This window comes from Peromyscus californicus, unplaced genomic scaffold (assembly GCF_007827085.1).
Source record: "Peromyscus californicus insignis strain IS unplaced genomic scaffold, ASM782708v3 Scaffold_8__1_contigs__length_139910024, whole genome shotgun sequence".
Taxonomy (NCBI): domain Eukaryota; kingdom Metazoa; phylum Chordata; class Mammalia; order Rodentia; family Cricetidae; genus Peromyscus; species Peromyscus californicus.
Window position 1 is genome coordinate 65906366 of NW_026294606.1, and position 19310 is coordinate 65925675.

General features: G+C 41.9%; 1 protein-coding gene across 1 annotated transcript in view; it reads right to left on the reverse strand.

The window, feature by feature from the left end:
* The window catches only part of Itga8 (integrin subunit alpha 8), a 178238-nt gene that overhangs the window by 10462 nt on the left and 148466 nt on the right, over positions 1-19310 (reverse strand). Inside the window, exons 26-28 of the mRNA XM_052728122.1 lie at positions 18360-18488; positions 11747-11860; positions 80-181 (exon numbers count right to left, since the gene is read on the reverse strand). Of these exons, the coding sequence (XP_052584082.1) occupies positions 80-181; positions 11747-11860; positions 18360-18488 (345 nt within the window). The remainder of the gene's footprint in view (positions 1-79; positions 182-11746; positions 11861-18359; positions 18489-19310) is intronic.

The following is a 19310-nucleotide window of genomic DNA, read 5'->3' on the forward strand; positions in this document are numbered from 1 at the left end:
TTTAGAAATCACTTACATTAATTTATATTACATTAATAAGTATAGAATTTGTACCTGTGGTTCTTAAAGGGATACTCACTGCTATGCTTCCTGTGGGGAGTGTTGCTGGCTGGTCTTTATAAGGCATCTTCTTCACTGCAAAGGATACCAGGGATGCAAGAGCATAGGGATCGTTCTTTCTCTGAAAGTGAAAACATTTGTTTAAATGTGTGTCCCTGAAGACTCTTAAAAATACTGCTACACACTCAGTTGTTTTCTATGTCCAGTGCAAAATTTTCTTTTTACTGTCCTTTTATTTTATCCATCCATCCATCCATCCATCTATCCATTCATCCATCCAACCATCCATTTATCTGTCCATCCCAACAACCATCCAACTATGACACATTTATCCATCCTTCCAAATGTCTGTACATTTATCTTTCCTCTAAATATCCATCCAGTCTATTCAAATATCAGACTAACCATTCAAGTGTCTCCTGTTTTTAATTACGTCTATCTATCTATCTATCTATCTATCTATCTATCTATCTATCTATCTATCTATCTTGTATTTTACATACATCTGTTTACATACATGTACATATTTGAGTTTTTTTTTTTGGTTTTTCAAGACAGGGTTTCTCTGTGTAGCTTTGCGCCTTTCCTGGAACTCACTTGGTAGACCAGGCTGGCCTCGAACTCACAGAGATCCACCTGCCTCTGCCTCCCGAGTGCTGGGATTAAAGGCGTGCGCCACCACCGCCCGGCCTGAGTTTTGTTTTTTAAAGACAGGATCTCACTATGTAGCCTGCTTCTGCCTCCCAAGTGCTTGGGATTTAAGGCATGTGTCACCATGCCAGGTTAAGACATATTTAGTTAGCATAATGTTTGTGCTTAAATATTTAAAAAGAACCATGCCCCAGAACATTTAGGTTCTAAAAAGGAATAAGTACAAGGATTTTCTGGAGTTACTGCTTGTGAAGGACAAGGGAACCCACAGGGATTACAGATGCTTGTTATCTGAAAGAGGAAAGTTTTAAAGAAATGTTTCACATCTTATGTCACACGGAAGACCCAGAGCAGGGCTCCTCAGCCTCGGTGCTACTGAAGCTGCAGATGCGCCTGGAGTCTGTCCTGTGCACTTAAAGGTGTTTACCACAGTCTCTGCTTCTCCCTGCTAGGAATTCCTGTTTTAGGGATCGGAATGCTCCTGAGGGCTAATGGCCAAGATTTCAGAAATTCTGAGGTCAGCTGTTAAATCAAAGCATAATAGATAAATAATAAGACATGAGGTGGGAGGGAGAGACGTTGGGAAGGATTCTGGGGGGAGTTGGAGGGAGAAGGAGGGGGTACATCAAGATACCTTGTGTACCTGAGCAAAAATTTCAAAATAAGTAAAAGGTTATTAAAAATTATATTATATAAATTAACTTATACAAATACAACAGTCAAAACTCAATTATACTTATCTATATTTTATTATAACCAATGTTACTAATATTACTTATGTCTACTTCATCCATAAAGGAAAACATCATGCAGTGATGTGTGTTTGGGCATCTCTTCCCAGCATCCATATTTTCTAACATGGTGTTGGCATGCTAAAACAACCATGGTAGGGACATTTATATAGTAGAAAATTGCAGGTGTTATGTTACAGAGCCCTTGGATTCCTCTCAGACATCAGAATTTCAGTACATCAAACAGTTAACAGCATGTCCCCACCTATAATCCAGTGCTAGGCCTCTTGGAACGGATCCAACTATTTGGATTGTAAAAATTTTGTTCAAATCTTTTTACAGGTTAGATTTTTCCTATGAATGAATTTTTCTGCCCTAGTCAACCCTCCTTTTTATACATGATAAGCACAGGCCATGAAATATAACTTTAATGTATTTAAAGTAACTACATCTTTGCCTTTTCTTTCTAATTGTCTAATTTCTAATAGAACAACTCTATTCATTTGAAACAAATTATGTTCAAGGTGTCATTCTCTGATGTCTATTCTTGCCTGTCATTTCCATTTTAGCTGAAAGTTGGATTTTTTAAAAAATGTATGTGTCGCCGGGTGGTGGTGGCGCACGCCTTTAATCCCAGCACTCGGGAGGCAGAGCCAGGCGGATCTCTGTGAGTTCGAGGCCAGCCTGGGCTACCAAGTGAGTCCCAGGAAAGGCGCAAAGCTACACAGAGAAACCCTGTCTCGAAAAACCAAAAAAAAAAAAAAATGTATGTGTCAAAATGGTTTATAAAATGTAGAAATAGTTGCTAGTACTTGATGATTTTAATCTAATTTACTCACACAGGAAGAACTCTGGTAATGATATACCATATTTTGTTTTGTTTTGAGACAGAATCTCACTTTGTAGCCAAAGCTTATCTAGAACTCTTGCTGTAGCGTAGGCTAGCCTCGAACTTCTGGCAATCCCCCTAATTCAGCCTCAGGCATGAGCCACCACACAGGCAAGTAATAAGGTTCTACGGGGAAGAATTATAATCCCACACTCAGTGGTCCATGCCTCTAAACTTCTGTTTTAATTAGTGTTTCTATTGCCATGATAACACACCATAACAAAAGCAACCCAGGAAGTAAAGGATTTATTTCATCTTATAACTCTAAGATCACACTCCATTATGCAGAGAAGTCAGGACAGAAACTCAAGGCTGGAACCCAGAAGCAGGAACTGAAGCAAAAGCCATGGAGGAGCTTTGCCTACTGGCTTATAGTCCATCACTTGTTCAGTCTACTTTCTTATATAATCCAGGACTACCTGCTTGGGGAGGTACCACCCACGTTAATCATTAATCAAGAAAATGCCCCACAGACTTAACTACAGGCAATCTGATCGAGGCATTTTCTCAATTTGGGATCCTTTTCCTAGATAATTCCAGCAGTTTTCAGGCTAACAAAAACCAAGCCAGGACATCCCTCAGTGAAGAAGCTTTCAGATCTGGGAATGGTGGTGCATGCCTGTCACCCTGGCACTTGGCAGGCAGGAGGACCAGGAATTAAAGGCCAGTCTGGGATACTTAAGAGTTTGAGGCTTGTCTACCAGTCTAGGCTGCAAAGACTTGTCTCAAAACAAAACAATGTAGAATTTGGAAGCCATCTCAAAGGAACTCTAAGTTCTGTGGTAGACACTTGCCTAGGATGCACAAAGCTCTGGGTTCAACCTCCTGCACTGCAAAAACCAAACCAAAGAAACAAAGCCAAAAAATCCCCAAAGCCCCAGATAGTAGTTTTCACTGGTTATATTGGCTCATACCTATAACCTCAACAAGTGAGAGGATGAGGCAGGAGGGTTGCTGTGAATTAGAAGTCATCCTGGATTACACAGTGAGTGTAGATTGACAAGAAAACTAACCAAAAATGTCTCAAAAACTCAAAATGTTTTCATTAATCTCCAAGTTCAATAAAGCCTTGGTAGAAAATTAAATTACTGTATTAGAAGCCATATCTTTAGCAAACAACTTTAGCAAGAACTGCATGTCTGCACTGGTTCTAGATGGAGAATTTTTCTCTTGCCGCTTCTAGATTTAGGAACGGGAGCTTCTGAACGCATTAAAGGTGGGTTTGACAGTGTCTTCCAGACACAAGGGGACTGCTTTGCAAATGAACCCACAGAGGCTAGTGCACACAACAGGCTCGGGTTCCAGCTAGATGGGATCCCAGCACTGCGGGGAAAAGTGGACACAGGCTCCCACCCCTCACCAAGAGGCTGTCTGCTATTGATGCCTGATGGCAAATGGAAAATCAGTTTTCTCCAATGGAGTCTCACTGGGTATAGGCACCACACCTCTCCTTTTGCCCTTCCCGCTGTTCCCCACAGCTGGACCCCTCAGACTGTTCATCTATTTCCAATCTTTACTGTTATTTCCAATGGCTCACAAGCCACTGGGCTTTTCAGGGTCTTTGAGAATTCCTGAGAACTATGTTGGAGGTTCTAAATCTGTCTTCAATGAAACTGTATTTGAAATGTAATATTGTATTATATCATAGCATATATATATTTATTTTTTAAGTTTTATATTGTGGTTTATAATTCTTTATTTTCCTATTTTACAGTCATGATCCACAAAATGATGTCTGGACCACATACACAGTGACGGCTCTCCAAGTTACGTTGCCTCATGGTATCATGGCTGCCTTAGTCTGAGTGAGTCTGCTTTATGTTGTTTGCATAGTAACCATGCTGCTTGTGAAACTCTTAAAGGCATTAGTCATTAACAAATGTTCCGTAATAACATCATTGCTCTGTCTTCCCCAACTTGATGATACAAACGGAAGGCCTACCTATAGGAATGTAATGAACCACAAGCTAACCAGTATCTTTGGTCACACTGCATGAAATGATGCACAGGTTATTTGTTGACCTTTTGGGTCTTCATATGATTACTTTGTTGGCCTCTTCCAACAAAAGGGTGAGGTTTTCCGGTGATTGATTACACTGGGTAGTGTTCTAGTACTCTTGCTGTTGCTGAGATAAAACACTGACTGATGGCAGATTAACAGTATGTTTCTAAGGACTAATAGCAATCTGGGGCAAAATGAAGTTTTTCAATCCTCAGCTCTGTAGTGTGGCAATGTCAATGTGTGCAGAAGAGATTTGCTTTGTGTTCAATGCCCCCCTGTAGTAAGGAAGATCTCAAACTCACTATAAAGCTTTCTCTCTCTCATCTTTGAACTGCTTAATTCCCTCTCAAGACTGATGATGATGATGGTGGTATTGATGATGGCTTTATTTGAGAAAGGACTCTTGATATAGATCAAGCTGGCCTTGAACTCATCATCTTCCTGTCTCTATTGCCTGAGCGTTGGAATTCTGGATGTATGCCTCTGTGTTCAGCTCAATAACTATTTTTTTTTTTTAATTCGAAGCTGAGGACCGAACTCAGGGCCTTGCACTTGCTAGGCAAGCACTCTACTGAACTAAATCCCCAACCCCTCAATAACTATTTTTAAGCACACACTAATTTTATTATTTAAATACTCACTAGTTGCCAGAATCCAAGCTTCTGGGGTTTCTGAGCAACTATTGGTGAAACTTTCAATAGTAAAGATGGTTTCTCTGTAAGCAACAGTCACAGAAGAAGGCTCCATTTGGTACTAAGCTAAGTTGAATCTTTTTCTGACCAGTTTGTATGTCTACCACAGGGAGAGAAAGAAGCATACCAGAGCAAGTCCTGCTGACCTGTTAACTTTAAATCCTGGCTAGGAGAAGCAGAAAGTAGTGGTTCACTGTGGATTATGTGATGAAACTACTTTTAAAAACAAATATATAAACATAAGTATATATATATATATATATATATATATACACCAAGACATATGTATATATTTAAATATATTTATATAAGTGTATAACTATCTACATGTATGTCTCTAACTACATGCTTGTATGAGGGACAGGGAGTTTCTAATACTGCATTCCTTCTTGGCATCAGGCTTCCAAGAGGACAATACGTAGGAACTGTAGGAAATACAGACATTGTGACTACAGGTGTGGGTACACGTAAGGGACACATGCAGAGACTTGTTCTGCTCCATTAACCTTAGAGTGACCTCCTTTTTCTAGAAGGAATTTGGAGTGTTGACGTATGTTCTGGTCTGACTCCTCTGTTAACTACTGTCTAAACAATTCCCCCAGTCACTAGTGACTTACTTCAGACACACAGAATCTTCTTTTTTCCCTTCAAGATTAACTTTTAGTTTATGTCTATGAGTGTTTGCCTACACATACTCACACATGCATGAGCGCATGCATGGATGGGCATGCCTGGTGCCTGCAGATGCCAGAGGAGGTCATTGGATCCCCTGGACTGGAGTTATAGACCATAGTGAGCCACTATGTGGGCCCTGGGAACTGAATCCAGATCCTCTGCAAGAGCAGCCAGTGCAGCTAATCACTGAGCCATCTCCCCAGCTTCTACACTGTGTCTTCTTAATAGGAGAAGGAAGATATGCTCTCTCTATGGCGCTCACATTGAGAGAGAATCCCATGCACTGAGCAGAAGCAGGCCATCACTTCCCTACTCAGTTGCAATGCTGTGAAGACAGGTCCTGCCTCATTGAAAAGTCCTTCTCTCTTGTTTCAGGAGGATGGGATGCTTAGAGTGACAGGAGGATAGACATGTTTTCATTTAGACCACATGGGAATTTCCTAAGGCTCTTCTCTTCCAGCTCTCAGATAAGAACTCTGATAGCCAATAGGCAGAATAACCTTAAGCAGACTCATGCTCCACAAATAGCAGAGACACCTTCCTGGTTCTTCAGTTCAAACATGGTGCAGTTAGGAAAGCTGTGATTTCAGGGACACCAGTGTTACCTAGTAAAGGTCCAATCTTATTTGAAAAGGCCAATTGTAATTTTCAAATTTATGCCATTTGCAAGTATTAAAATGGCCTAATTTTTGTTGTGGTTCAGCCTTTAAAGAAATTAGTATTCATGTATGCATGTCAGAAAAGTAATTAAATGATAAAAGTCTACCATGGAAGTTCATAATGAAGAGACTAACAATCACATTTTCTGAATTATACAGGGAAAATAAAATTATTATTGAACCTACCTTTTAAGATTATGTGATGTATCTCTCTTATCTAAAGCTCTAATTTTTTTAAAAGACTTTTCAAGAAACCATCTGACATTTTAATGAAAACTTTTATTTTTGAAATTTCCCTCAGAAGGCAAGGGAATAAATAGACTGAGTTAATTATGCAAAGATCTCTATCCTCTGAGATAAATTGTACATGTGTAGACTATTTTGCAAAGTCTTTTGGTGTACGTGCTTGCTTTTTTCTGTATTTCAACTATAAAGCAGAAAGAAATTTGCCTATGTGTCCTCAAGGCAATAGAAAACATGTGACTGGCTTTGACCAGAGTTATCTGCCTCAAACAAGGTATGACTGATGTCATGTGGGGCCCTAATAGTCTGTTTTGGCAGAGGAAATGAAAAGGAACAAGATGCTTGGCAGTTCTGAATCCAAAGTTCATTACTATTACTACTCTGCTAAGTAGTACAATCCAAGAATTATGTTTTGTTTATCATAGGGGTGATGGTGCATGCCTGTATTCCCAGTTCTCAGGAGCAGAGGCAGGAGTATTGTGATTTGGTAATCCCAGTTCTCAGGAGCAGAGGCAGGAGGATTGTGAGTTGGAGGCCAGCCTGGGCTGTGAGCTCTTGTCTCAAACCAACCAATGTCTTCCTTCCTGGATTTTGAAATAACATGTTATACAAATATATAGATCCTTTAACACAGTAGTAAGGCCCTATATATTCCAGAAAAATATCTCCATATTGTGGTTACCATAGAGTAACCTACACTATCAGGGTATAGGTTAGCAGTCACGTGATTATGACATGAAATTTCTAGTAGATGAGTGTCATGTGGTGATCTCTGGTTCAGCACTCTAACCTAGAGATGCACTTGAGACTAAAACTCCCAGAATCCTCCTCTTACCAGCTATGTGACCCTGGAAAGGCCACTTAACCTTCATGTCAATGTTTGCTCTCTTGTAAAATGTAGTTGATAATAACCATATGCATCCCACAGGTTCACTTTAAAGACTAAGTAATTCACACATGAGCATTTATCCTGGTGCCTAGCTGCATGATCATCATTCAACAGAAACCTGGCTCTTTGCAGACAGGCAGACCTCTCTGGAAGGTTTGGCTGGCTGCTCCTTAATGTTTAGAGAGAGCCATTTTGACATAGTCTGTTCTGAGTCAACCAAAGTGTCAACACAATACAAAAGGAGACCATTAATAAAGCGCACAGAGTTATTGCTGACTTTAGCTAAGTAGAATAAACATCATAAATAACTTATTAGGAGAGGTTCCATATGAGCTGCCCATACATCACTGAATTTTCAGGACAGAAAGGAGACTTTTGTCCAATCCTTTCATCTCACACAGAAGGTAATTCAGACTTATAAGCTCAGTTGAACACAGCCAGTTCAGAATAAAATTGAGCTTGCCCCTCCTGACCCCATAGCCATCAAGACAGTGAGGACAGATCATAGTTTAAATCAGGGACATCAGCCTCAGAACTATTTTTTTTAAATGTGTGGATTTGTTTTTTTACAGAGCATTTGGCTCATAGGTAGTTTTCAGACATTAATCTGTCTATGAAATTCATAACCATGCTTCCCTACATGTTCTCATCCATATTTTGGCCAATGTTTACCAAGAGTGCAAAAGAAATCTACATTGGCTTGCTTCTAATTACAACTTTTGCCCAAGATTAGTAATGATATATCTGAAAATTGATGGGAAAGATAGTGAACAGAAAGAAAGAAAAATCAAAATAAAAGCCTTAAGCCATAATTAATTCTCCCAAACACTAAGGTTAGCAAAGTATTTTAAAGAGCATGTGAACTAGATTATTACACAGTAGCAGAATGGAATGGTACAGGTTGCTGGAGGGATGTAACAACACTGCTATTGTGGTTGACTGAGCATCCTCCCCACAAGTTCATGGCCACATGGGATCTCATAACATGACTTCTGTGGACTTAAGGTCAAGTTTGAGATGACATTATACTGATTCAGGTGGGCTATAAATCCAAGGATCGTGTCCTTAAAGAGACAGAGAAGAGGGCTGAGGATATGGTTCAGTTGGTACAATGCCTGCCTTGTGAGCTTGAGGACTTAAGTTCAGATGTCCAGCATCTATGTTAAAAAGGTAGGTGTGGTTGTACATGTCTATAATCCTAGCACTGTGGGGTGGGGTGGGGGCAGAGGCAGGCAGATTCTCTGAGCTTCTTGGTCTGCAGGCTAGCCTGTTGGTGAGTGCAGGAGACTTGATCTCAAAAGGGAACAAAAAGAGACATAACGGAAGACACCTGACACCTATTTTTGGCTGGTATATGTGTATGCATACACACATGTGTATTCATGCAGATCCTTAGACACACTATGGTATCATCCACAAAAAGACAGAGAAAGAAGACACAAGACATGAATGAGGTGATATATCATCCGAGGTTGGAGTGATGTTCACAAGCTGATGGAGGCCAAGAATAAGGGCAAGGTTGTGGTGATATTTTATCTGTGTCCCCCAATAAAGTTTATCTGAGGATCAGAGGAAAAAGCCAGCCAGTATATTAAACATAGAAGTCAGTCAATGGTAGCACACACCTTCAATCCTATCACTCGGGAGGCAGGGATCTGTCTGCATCTCTGTGAGTTCAAGGCCACATTGGGAACAGAGCCAGGTGTGGTGGCACATGCCTTAAATTGCAATACTAGTTAACCATGAAGATCTGGAGGTCTGTACAGACAGACAGGAAGTGACAGAGCTGGGCAGGAAGAGGAAGTGAAGTAGCTGGGTGGAGAGAGGAAATGAGTTGGCAGAACAGAAAGGCATATAGGCACGGGTATATAGGTAGTAGGTCTCTTGGGAAGCTGTGGTGTTGGTGAGGTGAGGTTAGCTGTGACTTTTCCTGTCCCTCTAATCTCTCAGGTTTTAACCCCAATATCTGGCTCTGGGTTTTTATTAATAAGACCATTTAACACTTTCTTCTACAGAAGGTAGAGGATAACTCTTTGAGCTCCCTCAGAAGGACTTACATCTCTATTACATTGGCCTAGGACTTCTATGGTATGAGTGTGCTGTATGGTGTACAGTGTGTGGTGTGTGTGTGTGCATCTGTGAGTTGCTGGGGATTGAACCCTATCCTCATATATGCTAGTATCATTGTGCTGTATCATTGAACTATATACCTTTTAGGCTTTGACTTTTTGAGACAGGTTAAAAAATTTTTTTTTTTGAACACAGGATTTTTGTGATTTGGCTCAGGCAGTTCTCCAACTCAACATTGCCCTCAAAACACCATCTTCCTGCCTTAGCCTCTGTAGTGTTGGGTAGTGTTGAAGAACACTGGCTTAAAACAGGACAGCTGAAGAACCTGAGTGGTTTAGTTTCTCTGAACTACAGTTGGCACATCCATAATGTACTGTTTATAATAGTAGTGACCATGTAAAGCTACTAGGATTAAGTAAGATGCATGGAAAGTGGAAAAAAAAACAATTTTCTTCCTCTTGTTTGTTCTATAAGAAAAATTAGAGAAAATTCAGGGGATTGTCAAAGTATTTTCAATAATAGAGAAGATGAAGATCTAGAGACACAAAATCCTATAGTAATAGGTAGACAAAAGCTGATTTTCATTGTTACATGAGGCCAATGAGTCTGTCTAGCTTGGGAGGTAGAATATGAGTAAAACTACACTGACAGCTTCCCCAAACAACAAGGTCTGAGCACAGTAGTATCATTGAATTGATTTTCATTTCCCAGTGTAAGGAGACTTAAATCTTTAATGTATTCCTAGTCAAGCCGGGGAGATGGCTCAGTGGACAAAGTGTTTGCTCTGCAGGCATGACAACCCACATTCACTCTACACATAAAAGCCAGGCAGGTGTGGTGGCCATCTGCAATCCCAGCACTTGAGAGGCTGAGACAAAGGATTCCCATAGCAAGCTGAGTAGCTAGACTTAGCTAGAATTTGAGAGATCTGGGTTCAGCAACAGATCTCACCTCAACAAATAAAGAGGGAAGACACTGATCTTCCTCTCAACAAATGGGGAAGACACTGGTCCTCAACTTGCATGTGCACATACAGATAGACATGGGCATACTACTCTCTCCCCACCTCAAGGCTCAATGGACTTCACCACCGCATAGACAGGCAGAGCAGTGGGCAATCGTCAGATTCAAAATGTCCACACTCTTCTGAGATGCTTGCCTGGCTGCAGCCTGTGCTGCACTGATGCTGTCTGAGAACTTTTGGAACAATCTTCTGGTTTCTTTCTACGTTGGTTCTGTTTATTCAGTTTTCTGGATGCGTGGCTGTATCTCCACACTGATTCTATGCTGTTTCCTGCCAGACCAGCAGTCTTTCATTGGGCTCTCAGGGACTCAGGGTAATTTTATCTGCTGGGGGAGGTGACTAGGAACTGAGATAGAAAGATTGTTCTAGAAAATGCCTCTCAGACAGCATCAGTACAGCATGGGCTGAAGCCAGACGAGCATCTCAAGAGAGTTTGGATCTTTTGACTCTGAAGATTACCTACTGCTTTATCTGTCTGTGCAGTGGGGAGTTCGTCAAGCTTTGTGGTGAGGAGACAGTAGTGTGTGCATGTGTATCTCTGTGTGCCCACGCAAGTTGAGGTCCAGTGTCTTCTCCAGTCGATCTTGGCTCACCCCTCCTACGGAAATTTCCTTTGAAATATTTAAATCCTTGAAATTTAAAAATGAAAATCTTTACATTTAAAACTTAAAAAAATTAAAATAATAGAATGAAAAATCAGGGCTGGGGAGATGGCTCAGTCAATAACCTGCTTCCTGCACAAGCATGAAGACCTGAGCCTGGATCCCCAGTACCCATGAAAAAAGCCACGTATAGTGGCGCATGCCTGCCATGCGGATGATGGTGACAGAGGTGAAGGGGTATGGGAAGAGGTGGCCAAGCAGCTTAGCTGTGCTGGTGAGCTCCAGGTTCAGTGACAGACTGACTCAGAAAGGAAGGCGGAGGAGGATAGAAAACGACACTCAACATCGACCTCTGGCCTCCCACTAGTATGTGCACACACACACACACACACACACACACACACACACACACACACACAGACACACACACATACACACAATAACACATACACACGCACATGTATAAATGAGAAATTCTTACAGAGGGGCTTGGTGCGGAGCTCTCGGGAGGAGGTTCTGGGTGAATAGTGTGTAAGATACTAGTCAATGCCATTGTTACCTGGAGGAACGTGTGGGCCCACAGTCTTGATCTGACCTTCAGGACTGCGCTCTCTCCTCCTGCGAGTCGCCCCACTGTGCAAGAGATTTGCAAACACTCGATGTTTGTGCAGTTCTGAAAAAGGCAAAGGCAGAGGCAGAATATTAGTGTCTTGAACGGCAGTAAAGAATCAACACCGAAGCTGCTTTCTTTCCGCAGACGATACTAGCTTGCCTGCAAATCTAATTTACTCCATTTAATTTAGAGAAAGAACAAATTCACTGAAGTAAATGAGACAAAGAAACAGGTAGCGATGATGAGAAGTTGTTTCCTGTTAATAGAAAGGTAAAAATGGATCATAAGGTACAGTTAAATCCATGCTCCTTTCTAAGGGCTCCATCTTCTTGTGGCAGCCAGTGAGCTCTTCTTCATTTTCTCAGAACTCGGGAAGATGTTTCTTAGAGATGAAGGTACACTGGGGAAACTTGGAAGACTTTGCAGAGGAGGCTCGTGGGTCCCTGTCACCTCAAGGACCCAAAGTTAAGGACTCGTTGATAAGCAATTGTTTCACAACCCTCTCTCTTCAGTCCAAATTGCTTCCTGATCGTAGAGCTGACTTGTGTAAAAGTTCCATTCATTACGCTGTTGTCAAACCAGACACTCACCCATCTTATAAAGGACCCCCTTTTAAATACAAGACATACAACGTGGAAAATGTTCACGATAAGGACAGTCTACCTATCAAATGAATCTTCTCATTGGATCCCAGATTTCACAGGCTCATTTGTTTGAACACTTGGTATCCAGCAGGTGGCGCTGTCTGGGGAGGCTATGAAGTCTTTAGCACGTGGAACCTGGTTGGGAGGAGGCCACTAGTGGCGCACTTGTTAGGTTATACTTACTTCTGGTTCCAACCTGCACTGTCTACTTTCTGACTGGTTATAAATGTACACTTGCTTTCATGTACTCCCAAGACCCAGACAGAGCTTCTCCTGGTACTCAGCCTTCCCTAGGACAAGCTGAAACTTCTCAGAAACTGCACTCAAATAAACCTCTCCCCCTTGAACTTGCTTTGCAGGGTGCTTTGATCACAGTGATGGCAAAGATGACTAATAATAGAGTGTTGGAATACATGGATACTGCACAGTCCGTTTTCCACGTTCCCTGTGCAGACCGATACCTCTCTAATTGGACTTAAAAAGTACCCACCCCCCCAAAGCAGAGTATTACAGAGGAGGCAGGAGGTTGAAGATGGAATCTCCAGGTACAGAGAGGGGAAAAAGAGCAGTCCATAAAAACCCTCAGGTGAATAAGCGAGGGTAGGAAGACAGCCAGGAGAGGACATACGGGGAGAGCAAGGGAAGGGCTGTGACAGTTTCATGAGCTGGTCAATAGCATCAGATGCAGAAAAGAAACGAAGAAAGACATGGTTATGGTAAATTAAGTAGGTAAAGAGAACAGAGAAAACTCTGGAGAGGGAGGCAATCAGGACAAAAGCACGGGGCCTGAGGTGAGGGAGGCGGAGATGGCTTTAGGTGGAAGAAGAATTAAGTTTCCATGCTGGAGATACACATTTTTAAAAATACAAACTGGAAATCATGATCCCAACACAGGATGTTGGCATTGTGCACTGACAAATTCCTAATCAGGAATGGGATTCCGTACTTGGTTGTAACCAAACAAAAACTGTAGGAGGTCTTCTTTAGCTTTTGATTTTAGAGTAAACTTTACATAATCATCCTCTCCTCAGAGTTGTCTTGATTCAAGGACATGGGTGGGTGTTGCATGGTTTGCAGTTTTTGAGCCAATAAGAGAAAAGGAGACCGTAATATGAGTTTGAAATCAGACACAGAAACTAATGACTGTCTTGGCAATCATTTGCAAGGAAAATGCTCCTATGATATTTAGAGATTGAAATTTATGTTAAAATATTTAATGAGAAATAGCAGAAGGGAAGAAACAGGACCTACAACACAAATGCCTGCAGATTTCAGGAGAATACTATTTATAGATCTCTACTGCTCTTTTGCTCAAGATTCACGCACAAAGCTGACATTTAAAGAGGAATTTGAATCTTTTTTTTTTGCAAATATTTAGTTCTGTGGAAGTCTGGATATTGGTTTTCCAATGGTATCTTCCCATTTTTACTGTACACAGTAGAATTCTATAGATGTCAGCTTTTATTAATGACAACATACAGTTTTATTAATTTATTCTAAAAAGGACGATAAGGATTGCCCACTCTAACATTTTGAAGCCATTGTACAGTCTGACAGAAGTACAGGCTCTCAAATCATAATCTGCTGATTATTGTAGCCTTTTTCTCTTGTATCTCAGGTGCTTTTCCCTTAAGTGTGATATTGGAGTTAAATTCCCTTGTACCCTTTATTTCCATGCTTTAATTTTCCTGTTAAGAAGAAATAAGCAGATATTAGAAGTTAAGACACAATTGTATGTGTTCCTGTGTGTGTGTGTGTGTGTGTGTGTGTGTGTGTGTGTGTGTGTGTGTGTACAAGTACACATACCCATGTATGCATATGCATGTGTAGGCCAGAGGTCACCTCAGATGTTATTTCTCAGGCACTGCCCACCTTCTATGCTGAGACAATGTCTCTCACTGACCTGAAACTTGCCAAAGATGCTAGGCTGGCCACTGAGCCCTGGGCACCCAACATATCTGTCTCCTCAGTACTGGGATCAAATGCACACCCCATACTCAGCTGTTTTACATGGGTTCTGGGGAATGAACTCAGGTCCTTATGCTGGCCAGGAAACCACTTTTCAGAGTGAGCCATCTCTCCAGCACTGGGACATAGTTCCAAAAACCTCTTCCATTATTTTTGGAGCCCAGGCCAGTTGTGCGCTCACCACACCATCTGCCCGCAGACTTACCATCTCCAATGGGAACTCTGCTTCCTTAAGTATTTTGTCTCATTAGTACACAGCTGGGATTTGTGTCTATGCCACCCTATCATCCTTTTTGAAGCTCTTGACTATTAGGGATATGTTCTGGAATGTTAGTACTGTAATTGGGAATGAAATTGTCCTACTTTATTGGACTGGAATAAGTAGTTAGGATTATCAGGCTTTTACATATTTCCTCCTCTGCTTTAAAAGTTACAATCAATTCAAGCTTTTCCCACCTTCCTACATGCTGTTCCATTTGTCTTCTTCAAAACTCCCATGTGCCTCCATCTCAGCTGACCACCAAGACTGTGGCCCCAGAGGAACTGATCTGGGCTCAGAACTCAGGAGGAAACAGAGTCTGCAGACAGGAATTTTCCCCTGGGTCTTAACACCCTGTGCCCAAGGCCTACATATTACAGAGCAGAACAAATGCTTCTGCCACGCCAATGCATCTTTGTCGTAAAACAAATAACCTCATGTACAGTTGTTGCTCAGACGTGGCTTATGTACCGACTGTACCTGAGGCTAGCCTCTTGTTAGAACCCCTCTCCTCTTCCTCTCTTTGATCTTTTCAACAACCCGCTCCATGACTTGACTAATTTGCTGAGGGAGTGGGATGCTATTTACACCCAATGACTTCTCCACTGTGGTTAGGAGAAAACCATTGTTAACATTCACTCATACTACCACTCTCCATTTTATCAATTGCAAATTAGAACTTTCAAATTTTCCATTTTCACAACTGAAATTTGTGATGGTTAATCTTTACTGTCAGTTTGACTAAGTTTGCAGTCTCCTAGGAGATTGGTGAGGCACACCTTTGGGCATGGTCGTGAAGCCATTTCCAGAGAATGACTCGTTGAGAGGGGAAGATAATCTGAGAAGGTAGGTGGCACCATTTTTTGGTGTGAGATAAATAAGTGGACAAAGGAGAAAGCAAGATGAGAGCTGGTGTTCTCTATTCTCTGACTCCTGGTCAGCCAGGGCATGAACAGCTCTTCTTTCCCACACACCCTACCACCATGATGTGCTGCCCAAGCCCATGGGGCCAAGGGACCATGCGGTGAACCAGGTCACTAAAACTGTGAGCTAAAAGAAATCCTTCACTAAGTTGCTATGTCTTGTGTTCGGTCACAGCAAAGAGAAAAGTAACAATACTTGTCGTGACTTTTCTTTCAGTTATGCAAATGCTAAACTCCGAGATTCAAACCCTTGGATATAGATTTGCCCCCTTTAGCTACCTGGAGTTATGTCACTTTTATGACTGCCTGGAACAATGGGGTTCACTGAAATAGTGCCAGAATGGACATTGTATTTTGAATTCAGTGAGTGTGGTGGCTAGTAAATTTGGTTGGTACTTAAACTATCTTTTAATCTGTGCAGTAGATTTTTCATAATTGTGTTGAGAGTTAAGAGGATGAAGGACCAGAGAGGAAGAACAGGAGTTGGTGGAATGGAATTCTAAGGGCATTTGAGCTATGACTCTAAAAGCTATCATCAGTGGCTCAGTGAATTCATACCTAAGTCATTTGTTTACACAGTCACTGAACACATGGGCCAGGTGCTGAGCTCTACCCAGGGGAAGCAATGCAGGGAAAACCATGCATATTCTCATCTGTGGGTTTTAGATAGGGTGGGCTGGTAGGGAAGCAGGCCTGATAGAGCATTGTAGTACCCAGAGGAGTCTCATAGTCATTCAGCATTTCTGGGAGAGGGCCAGCAGCATGGGTTTGGGGTTTTCCCAGCTCCCCACCTGGCGAGGGCAGTGACTGCTGCTCCTGTGGAAACAGCTATAGAGCTCTCCTTGGCTCAGAGTTCTATCTTTTCCATTCTTTCCTCATTTTTTCCTTGGTCCTGAAGCTTCCTGATGAAGGCCTCTCTTCTTTCTGTTTGTGACTTTGGATTGGCTACTTGAGGTTGTAGCTTCAATTTGGAATCAGTGAAGGACAATGAACATCAGGTTGGGCTTCTTCAGTACAAGTATGAGGCAAAAAAGCATCTTCTCAGCCAGCCTCTGCTCTATCCGAGGTACAGTGTTCTCAGTCTGTTCTTACCCCAAGTCCCTACAGATGCTCAAAAAAGAGGATGGGATGTCTGGTGGTCTCTGATTTCTGCAGAATTTGAGAATGTACCTGTAACTGAGTCCTTATGGATGTAGTCTGTGAAATGCTGATGAACTGAACGTTGATGCTTGCTTTGTGCCTCTGCTACATGGTCAGGAAAGGACGAGCATTCATGTGAGCAGATACAGGTGAGGAGATAAGATTAGAATCAGCATTGGGGTGGGTAAGGGCCTGGCATAAAAATACTGATTCATGCTGACAGTTCTGCAAATTCCAGACTAAGATCAGGCTAGACCCACCAGAGCCCCTCAGTGCCAAGACTCCCACATTTCAACCAAGAAAACCTGAACACACTACTTTTTTCTATAAGGAGATTTTATTTTATGCTAACTAATACATAGAAATGCAATGCAACAGGGTTCCTAATAAATATGATACTGTTGTTTTCTTCTCACCCTTTTGCCATCCATGTTTTCCTAAAGTTGATGCGTACTCATTGCACGTGTTAATGGATTTCACTGTGACTTTTTATACACGCGCACATCACACTTTGGTCTCATCTGCCTATTGGCTGCCCTCTCCTACTCTCCTCTCTATCCCCCCCACCTTTCCAGTAGCCTCTTTATTACTTTAATTCAGGTCTTTTGATAGGCCCTCATGTAGCCTAGGCTGGCCTTGTACTTGCTGTGTAGACAAAGATGACCTTGAGCTCCTGATCTCTCTGCCTCTATTTCCCAAGTGTGGGGATTGTAGGCATGTATCGCCCAAGTCCCTGGGTGTGTTTGCTGGTTTGTTAAGATGATAGTGGGATTTCTAGTGATCTTTTATTTTTATATCCTATATTCCATATATGAAAAAAACATGCAATTCTTGCTTTCCGTGTTTTTTATTTTTCTCAATATGATGTCTGCTAGTTCCATTAATTTTCCTGCAAATGACTTGATTTCATCCTTCCTCAAGGTGTTTCAGTGTTCCATTGCCCATGACTAATCACACTGCTTTTATCTGCTCATGTGCTGAAAAGCATCTAGGCTGAATCCTGTCACGTGGTTTTTGTAAGCAGTGCCTCAACACACATGGAGGTGCATATGAATGACAAGATGACTTGGTTTCCCTGAGCACACAATGCTCACCTCCTTTGGACAGGCTAAGCCCCATGAGATTCAGGGATAGGTGTGACACTGTAAGGACACACACTGGGTAGATGCGGCTCTCGGCACTCATCTCAACTGCCCAGCTCTGGGCCTCTGGGTGGGCTAACAACTGAAACTTAATGATTTTAAATTGATTTTTAAAAATTAATCTCCAAATAATGGGATTCAGTATGACGTTGTCAGGTATGGACATTATTACTCCCGTCCTTCCTCCTGTCCTGTTCTTTTTGTTCTTGGAATGGATTCACAGTCACACTTTATTTTCATCTCTGTTTCTCTGAAGAGGCCTCCATGGTGGATTCAGAAGAATATAAAGGTTATATTACAAACACTCCTTAATCTTTACAAGAAAGGCACTTTCATTTTTCACAGTACAGGCTGCCCCCAGTTGTCAGGCGTGTCTGAACATTGAAGGAGACTGAAAAGGAGTTGAAGTTAGAACCATCATGTCTGGGAATTCTGTCTAAGCCAATGTTTTCCTCCAGTCCTGTGCACGCGATGACAACTCACCAGAATTTTTGTCGGGCTCTGTCTGTGGAGTTGGACCACCGGCACATCCCTTTTCCTGACAACGTGAGGAATTGTAGCATTTCTCAAGAAGGCACTGAGCTCGGGGGTGTCCTCCGGGGAGGCAGCAGGCTGCAGAGAGAAAGCAGGAGTCACCACACACAGCTACAGCCACAGTTTTTACATTTTCCTTCACCTCAAACCCTGGGCAACTGAATTGGATTCACATGAGAGTTCACAAAGGTTGGGCTTTGCCATTGGCACATTCGACACGACCTGGCTCACACTGACAACGAACACGCCTGTCCACTCTTCAGTTACAGGAATCCATGAGGCACAGGAGAGCACATTCTTGGGAAATTTATCTCATAAGGATGAGATTTTAAGAAGAAATCACTTCCCCAGAAGGGCAGAAACCAAGAAGCTGCCATTCCAGACATGAGTTACTCTCAATGTTTTTCTCATGATGAAGGCGGCTGGCTAAAGCAGGGCAACTTCTATGTGGAAAGATGAACCCTAGGGTATCTAGAAAGGGTTGGGGATAGTCTGATGTGGTCTACAACTTACTGTCTCCATGATTGTGACCTGCTCCCATGCCCATGAGAAGTGCTCCTGTGAGGAGAGCTATGTCCTAAGAACAATGGCTTTCCCAGTGCATACACTGCCATACTACAGCTTGCTTTCCATTCTTACTTAGTTTATGTTCTAGAACTGGTGATTTTATCTCAATGTCCCTGTTGAGCACAACTTCTAGCTGAAAACACATTTTGGGGTTCCGATGAACCACACACAATATCCTAGTGACAGTATTTGCTTGCAGATCTGCCTAACCTGCTGCAGCTCATAGGACATAAGCAGTATGGAAAATTATGAATGGGTCCTAATACAAAGTAGTGAATGAACTTAAAGCTTTATGAGATTTTTTAAATTATTATTTTGTTTGCATAGTTCTCA